Source organism: Carassius carassius, chromosome 10 (genome assembly GCF_963082965.1).
Source record: "Carassius carassius chromosome 10, fCarCar2.1, whole genome shotgun sequence".
NCBI lineage: Eukaryota > Metazoa > Chordata > Actinopteri > Cypriniformes > Cyprinidae > Carassius > Carassius carassius.
The window spans coordinates 8,414,573-8,422,924 of record NC_081764.1 but is presented as its reverse complement, the minus strand read 5'-3'; the positions used below and the strand labels follow the sequence as shown (position 1 = coordinate 8,422,924).

At 39.3% G+C, this 8,352-nt stretch overlaps 1 protein-coding gene and 1 long non-coding RNA gene across 2 annotated transcripts; both read right to left on the bottom strand.

The window, feature by feature from the left end:
- Positions 1–784: 784 nt before the first annotated feature.
- LOC132151674 (inositol hexakisphosphate kinase 2-like) lies at positions 785–7,646 on the bottom strand. The gene is made up of 5 exons (XM_059559966.1): positions 7,022–7,646; positions 4,716–4,929; positions 3,143–3,315; positions 2,130–2,305; positions 785–2,040 (listed from the first exon to the last, which is right to left on the bottom strand). Exons 1-5 carry the CDS (start codon positions 7,230–7,232, stop codon positions 1,462–1,464), a joined length of 1,353 nt encoding a protein of 450 aa, XP_059415949.1. The 5' UTR covers positions 7,233–7,646; the 3' UTR covers positions 785–1,461.
- Positions 4,132–4,709, bottom strand: LOC132151675 (uncharacterized). Its single transcript, XR_009436435.1, has 2 exons — positions 4,491–4,709; positions 4,132–4,460 (listed from the first exon to the last, which is right to left on the bottom strand). It is a non-coding gene; the product is annotated as an uncharacterized LOC132151675 (long non-coding RNA).
- Positions 7,647–8,352: the final 706 nt, after the last annotated feature.

Here is an 8,352-nt window from a genome sequence, read left to right as displayed (position 1 = left end):
TGAATTTTCAGCATCATTACTCCAGTCTTCAGTGTCACATGATCCTTCAGAAATCATTCTAATATGCTGATTTGGTGTTCAATTACTAAGAATGAATCTTATTATCGAGTCTGTAATACACTCTCAAATGTTTTACTGGAGTAAAAACTGTGACAACTAACCCCTATCTTAAAGAGTGTTGTTGATAACGCATGTTTTACATGTGCGTCATTGTGTGAAAGTGATACTGGCCCATTTGTAACCTAGACAAGTAAAGAGGAAAGTAAAGAGGAAAAGGTCAGGCCACTTGGTCAAGACACCTTGCCTTAAAAGATTCACACAGGGCAAGACGTTAGCATCCTTAAAACCTGTGATAATGCAGAGTGGTTTTCCACTATCTCTAAAGAAAACATTCTAAGTGAATTCTTAAAGCGATAGTTTACCCCAAAATTTTCATTATATATTCTCTCATGTCATTCCAAACCAGAATGACTGTCCTTCTTCTGTGGAACACCAATGTAGAGATTTTGAAGAATGTTGATAACCAAATTGTTTTGTTCGTAACCGAAATGTATTTTATGTTCCACAGAAGAGAGTCACAGGTTTGGAATGACATGGAGTAAACGAAAATAGAATTTTCATTTTCGGGCTGACCATTATCAACTTAATACTTTTTATTGCACAATTCCTTATTTAGCATCTACAACTCAAGACCTAAACTGGGTTTTATCGACTTATAGCATCTTACTTGATAAGACAAAGAAAGCACATCTTGCTAAAAAAACAAACAAATCGAAGACCAGAATTTAACACAAACAAGTTTTATTTTTCCTCCAACATATTGTGTACAACAGATATAAGATAGAGGTATCTGAACATGTCAAATAATAATATTTATTAATATCATTATTGTAACATTAATAACATGGAATGTTGTTCTTGTATCCCCATTCACTTTTTCAATGTTTTTTTTTTTTAGCTTATTTAGGAAATATGACAAATAAATAAAGCTTTATTATAGTCTCTGTATGTCAACTAACTATCTGAATATAGTTGTCTCTTCACAACGGGTAAATGTGCGAGGGGAGGGTGCTATAGACCATTAACAGTTTTCCTTTTTGCCACCTATTCCTTCATCCAATAAGGAGCACTCGGAAGCTAATCAAAGTTCCAGAACTTTCTCAAGGGATGAGCACGGGAACAAAATCAGGTCCTTTTCTGTAAATAACCATTTTATCTTCTCAATAAATAGAACAAAAAGGGGAACGGCAGCAACATTGGAACAGTACATGAGTGAGATGTTCGTGTGACATATCTACGTTAGCTTTTCAACCCTTTTAAATCCTCTACGCACAAAAATCAGGAACCAAAAAACAACTGAACAGGTGGAGCTTTGAGATTTTAATGAGCTGAACGTCTCGAAGGATTGAAAGAGAAAGAGAAAGAAACATCTTCCCATTCGAACGCCGTGCTGGTTGTGGTTTAATCTGTGCTGTGGTCCTCTAGTTGCGAAATGATGGTGATTAGGTTCTCCAATCCGAAGATATAACCGCTATCCTGGCCTTCGTGGACTACACTGTCCTCGTCATAGTGCCGACACGTGGTGTGGGCAAAGTCAATCATGCGTACGTCCACCACCGGGCCACTGTCTGATCTGGTCATGCGTCGCACCACAGCAGAGCTGCCAGTGCTGCTGCCGCCACAAGCACTGCTTTTACTACTGCTGCTGCCCGCACCTGCACCGTGAGGAAATCCAAAAGCACCACCCTCCTCTTCTTCCTCGTCTTCTGAAAGCCCATCCTCTACGGAGTGGCGGGATCGTGGAGGGTCTCCATCGTATATTATCAAGAGCGAGCTGGAGTAAAAGCGGTAGCTTTCGCAGGCCTCCAGGGCCGCCTGCATGTCTCGCAGTCTCCGCAGCACCGGCGACAGGAGCTCACGTCTTAGACGCCCCCCGTCGTGGAAGAACTGAAAGATGGCCTCTTTGAAGCCAGACAGGGTCAGCTTACGGCCGTGGTACTTGTTCATGAACATGAGCTGCCCTGTGTCTGAATGGAAGACCTGGAGCAAAGTGAAGAGGAGCGTGTGAATAAAACATTGCTTTTAAGTGTTTCTAATATCAAGGAATTACGTTCCAGAGTTCGGCTAACCTGCATGCCGCAGAGGCGCACTCCGATGCTAGCGGACGTACTCTGCTGACATTTGCGGATCTGGACGGCCTTCTTCTCCTCAGAGGCGTCGTCCCCGTGTTGCCTCGTCCCCATCTTCAAATCAAGCACGCATGGAACCGTGTAGCGCCATGTCAGGTTCTCCAACAGGATGAATTCTGATGAGAGGTGCTGGGTTAAAGGAAACACTGATACTGATTTCTTTTCAGTATTACTCTACTATAATTAACCTCCGTTTTATCTGCATGATAAACAGCCGTTTTATCTATTTACCTCACAATTGTTATTCTAATTGTAAATCTGCATAGCAATAGCTTTATAATGTGCTTTTCAAGCTTTTTAAAGTACTTTTATTTGTTGTGCAGTATGAAAAGCTACAATAATGAGTAGTGACTATCATATATACTGTATATTTTAGCGACTTAAGTAAAATAGGTGTTTCTTTAAAATGTAAACGATAAATTTAAATACATTTTGTATATAATGTGCTATCATTAATTTGAATTATATATTAATTCGCTTTTAAATTACATATTACCATCATTTAGAAATACATTGTTCATTAGCTATAAATACACTATCAGTAATAATGTATCAATATTATATTCATTTGGTGCTCAAGAAACATTTCATTGTTGAAAACAATTGTGCTGCTTGTTATTATTATTTCATAATCTTTTTTTTCCCTTTCAGGATACTTTGAAAAGAACAGCAAAATAAGAGCATTTATTTGAAATAGAAAACTTTTAGAATATTATAAATGTCTTTACTATCGCTTTTGATTAATTTAATGGATCCTTGCAGAATTAAAGTATTAATATTCTAGTATTCTAGAGTATTAATTTCTTTTAAAAAGAAAATACATTAGATTAAGCCTTATTGACCCCAAATGTTTGAATTGTACAGTATATAAATGTACGGAATAATTTATCAATCAGCAGTAAACTGCACTAGACCAATGCTACTTTGTTGTTTGTGGCAGCACTGAAGGATACTGTATTGGTTGCGGTGTTTTGCGTTCTCCTTCATCCTCTGCAGATGTTGTTGGTGGCACTTGAGGCTCCAGGGGTTGTGCTTGAGCTGAGGGCCAGCAGCATTGTTCCTCTCCAGGCTGTAGTAAAACACCTCGGCCTGCGTAAGCCACTCCAGCTCCTCCTCGCGTTTCACACTGAAGGGGTGAGGGTAGAGGTGGGTCAGCCAGACAGATTAAAACTTGCTGAATCAGTCTATGTGTTTGGTAGAACTTGTTTTAAGAGATCTGAACAAACCCTTAAGTCATGTGGCTAGCTGAGACGGGTTAATATCCATGATCCCTAAAATCCTAAATCCCCCACAAAGAACAAATGCCTCTTATCTTGCCTTTCGACCCTTTCCCAGTCACACTGAGGTCACTTCTAAGTCACAAAGCTACGCTAGTTACATAACCTCCTGCTAAACTTTGGCTCAAAACACACATTTGCACCAGTCCGGTTGCCAGCAGCTGAGAGTGCATCTGCTCAGCCCAGCTGGGTGTTCTTGGGTCAGTGCTCTCAGCGCTTCTTCATGAAGACAAGGACGCTACAATAGGTCACATTCTCACAGAGTCAGACAAGTACTGAGCAGGGCCATTATTACAGGAGAATACAGACTAGTATTATTCAAGATAAGTGGGCCTAGGCATTAAAGCTTAAGACTGCTAACTGAAAAGCTGCTGGTTCGATCCACAAGGAACAGTACATGATTTGTCAGTATAGTGTCCTTGAGAAAGACTCAGAACCTCCCTCAAGTCTCTGTTAAATGACTACAGTTTGATCTGAATACAATTTTTTTACATGAGTTTATTTATGCAATTTTGTGCTACAAAATTGTCACATCTGTGCTTCTTGGCTGCTTACTCATCAGAGTGGCTTTTAGCACATTGCTTGACAGTTATTAGGGTCTAGTAGCACTAAGCAATTTGGGGAAAATATAATTGAAATTTTTCTGATAAAAATTGTGACTGCAATTTAAAATGCCAATTTTTGGCTGCACAGTTTGGTCCAAAAACATGATTATACATCTTATACATTTATTTTTATTTCAATGTAAAATAATGAGTATTTCATACAAATAATAATAATTTTATCACATGTACTATTCAAATAACTTTAGAATTACTACATTAATAGCTGCTCTGAGACACAGTAAAAATATTGTTATTGTAAGCTGCACATGTGTAAATGAACACACTCCAAACTGTACGTGTACATATTAAATTAAACATCAGCCTTTGTGATTTGAAAATCAAACTAAGCCAAACTGTGATTTTGATTGTATTATTTCAATTAATCATTACTTCTTCAATTAATCATTACTAATCATTACAGCCCTACTTGTTAGGTGGATGCTGTATAGGCCCATATCAAAAGACACATCCAAGTTTCCATTGTATCCTGGTTTCTGGTCTTTCATTCAATGTAAATCTATTGGATTTGTCCAAATGTTAAAAATGTGTTTTTGTGAACACTTCTACGTTTTAACTCTTCAAACCTATTTTTTGCATCTATTATGCACAGTGATAGGATGATTGCACAATCCCCATCTCCTCACCTCTTGTCCTTATCTTTCCGACCATGTCTGGACCGGTCCTTGCTGTAGCCCTCATTGTCCAGCAGCATTTTACTGACCCGTTTTATTTTGTTATTGGGTTCTAGGTCGGCCGAGGGGTCCACGTTCTCCAGGCCCCCAAGCTCACTGTGCAGAGGGTATGCAATAAGACACAAATTTCCTTCCTCATCCTCCTCAAAACTCACCGACACCACACCTGCAGAGGGATGAGAGAGAGAGAGAGAGAAAAAAATAAAAAATGGCCAGAGGTGAAATCACAATAACTTCGCTTTATTGTGAAGCAAACAAAAAGGAAGTGTCAGAGTTCCGAGCTTAAAGTAAACTGTCTGGGAAATATTTAACATCTCTTACCCACTTCTCTTTTTTGCACTTAAAAGTTCGCCAGTCTTTAACAAAAGCTACTGAGCCAACAGCACGGGCTGCTCCTAACCTGACAGAAATCACACAATCCATAACAAACAAACAGACATACTTGAATAAGACAGAAAGGAAGCAAAGAAGGCTGAGGGTTAGGAAGAGAGAGAGAGAAGTCTGTGAAACATCAACAGATAATTTACAGGAGCTGCTTCACTGGATCAGTTTTCTGAATCTCTCACAACTAACCACATCGAATGTCTCTTCAATCAATGCCACACAAGAAGGAAACCAACCGACAAACAAATGACAAAGAGGCTAAATTTATGATGAAACCAACACTATTTATTGTCAAACATCATATCAATTTGTGACTCAAATTTAAAACCGATTTCAAAAGTATCCAATAAAACACAATGCTTTAAACCTGGTAAAAAAAAAAAAATGAAGGGATCACATGTGAACATTACAAGAATTAAAAGACTGTATTATAATCCCGAAAGACCCGAAAGTTCCAAAGACATCTTTGCACTGAAAAATATATAAATAAACAAACAAATAAATACAAATCTGTTATTCTGAGAGAAGAGAGAGTACTTAAAGGGATAATGTTATGCAAAGTCAATTTCAACCCTAAATAATAAAAAAACAATAAAACAATAAAAATAAAGATGAATTTCTTTGTTTGTTTTTTTATCTCATTCTCAATAACATTATTCTAGTATATATATATATATATATATATATATATATATATATATATATATATATATATATATATATATATATATATATATATATATATATATATATATCAAAGTAGAAAATATGCAAATAATTCAATATAATAATTTTTTATTTAAATCAGAATGAGATTTTGTAAGCATTATAGTAAAGAAATTTATAAAGCATTTAAAAAATAAGTAAAGCAATTCTAAAGCATTATTTTCAATGCAGCAGAATGCAAAAAAAAAAAACACACCCAGAGGCAAAGTGGCAAATGCACTTAATATAATATTATTGACATTGACTTCCTACAGTTCAGAAAAAATAATTTCAAAACAACATAAACAGACACATAGATTTCCAAGCTTCTGTTTTGACATCACTCACCCCCCAACCTCACCCAATAAAAAACAGTTGTCCTGCACACATATTACACTGATAAACAGGCCATTTAAAGCGTATGGATGCTGCAGTGTGCATCAAAACAGGGCTGTATGTATGTGTGTCTGTGTTTTGAAAGAACAGAGAGAGAGAGAGAGAGAGAGAAATGAGGCAGAGGAACATAGGTATAAATCTAAGCCAGAGGAACTTGTCTTTCCAGGTGTGTCCTCGGGAATGACAGCAAATTTTTTAAACCACAAGAGTGTGGGAGGCAGTCTATAATGTCCTGTCAGCAGTCTTTGAGTCCAGAAAGAGACATTTGCCTCTGCTACTGCTTTTCAAGTTTTTTAAGGTGGAAGGCAGTCCACAATCAGGTTTCATCTTCACAAAAAACAAACAAAAAAACCCCTGACACCTAGGTGTATGTGTTAAACAAAGCACAGCCTTGCTATCATACAAAACTTACCTTATATGGGACCTACCTGAAAGGGATTTTTAAAAGATAACAGTGCACCCAAATATTTAAAGAAATTTAAACTTCTATAAAACACAAAGGTGATGGTTGTGTAAGCATTCATTTTTATTGTAAAAAAAATAAAAACAATGAATGATTTTTTTGGGGGGTGAACTGTCTCTTTAAGAGTTTATACTACAACAGCGTTCATACGGAAACAGCAGCACTGCTGGCCATCATTCAACTTGAGCATGTTTTTTTACAGTCTAACACACCGAAAAATGTCACATTGTACGCGAAAGACAGATATGTAATAGAAAATAATGTCTTTTATAGCCAGGAAAACGGAATAAGACGTCACATTGTTACTTACCTCGATACTGCGGTGTAAACTTCCGCATAGCCGCAGGGAGGCTCTTGTAAAACTGGTGCTCTCGGGGGATGAGGGGCTTGCATATCGTCTGCTCCCCAAAGCGGAGCACACAAGAGTGTCCCCCAACCTGGTGCACAAATGGCTCAAGGAGTACGCCTTTCCCCAAATACCCCTGCGGCTCTGTCTGCATCCCCTCGATGGCTGGGCTCATCCTCCGGGGGCATTAGACTCTCGCTCCTGGTCCAGTTGGACACCAAAGACGTGTAAACGGATGAAACGGACTAGATGGACTAGATATTTCTCTGCCTTTCGTTTGATCTCGATTCACTCTATCATTTATTCACGGTCAGCTATGTAATCTCCGCCGTACAGCAGGACATAAACAAAAGAAACAGGAAAGAGGAAGAAAGTCGAAACGACAGAAGAACACGGCCTTTCTTTTACGACACGGATAACGTTAATCTAGTTCGTATCTTCCTTATTTAGCAAAGAGCTCTATAATTGTTCAAAGGGCGAAATCTATGGAATTTAATCGAGAAATTGCCACTTAAACGCCTGAGTATCGGCCGCTTCTTTCGAGAGCTCTTCTACTGACGCCGTAATCTCTCGCCGAGTTGACAAAATGTCAGTGCTGCATCAGTAGCTCCGCCTCTAACTCAAAATCGACCAATCAGAGCGCCAGAAACGGTGTTGTGTCACAAGCGAAGATGACAGACTGCGAACAAAGAGGATGGGTGGGGGAGGGGAGGATGTAGAAGGAAAACAGTCTGGGGTGTAGGGGGAGGAGCTGAGCGACTGTTTCAGCCGTTCCCTTACGGAGTCGGTCTCTGGACATTACGTATGGGGAAATCCATTTCCTCGAAATTATGAAGTCTGATTGAATAACTCTTTTGCTTGCAAATAGCCAATGGCGCCCTCGCCCTCACCTGATTGGCTGACAACCATCAATATAGGTGACGGCGGGCGCCAAAAACCTCAGATTCTTTTTTCTTCACTTGAGTCTTGTTTCGCCGTGGATTCACGCATACAGAGCGGAAAATTGTGGAAAATTATCCCCTCTCGCGTTCCGGTGATTTTTACTCTTAAAATATCACTTTGCCGCATGTGTGGTGGGCCCATTGATTTCCCGGACGCACACGAGCGGTGTGTGCTGTGCCTGGGTCAGGCTCACACAGAGGCGGCATTCGAAGGATCGGGATGTCGTGCCTGTGAGGAGCTTCCCATCAAGATCCTTCATGCAAGGCTGGCCGTTACCCGTAACGGTGGCCCTGTATCTCCTGCCTCTCCCCCGTCCGCCACCGTCGAGCCGTGAACTGGGAGACTGCAGAGAG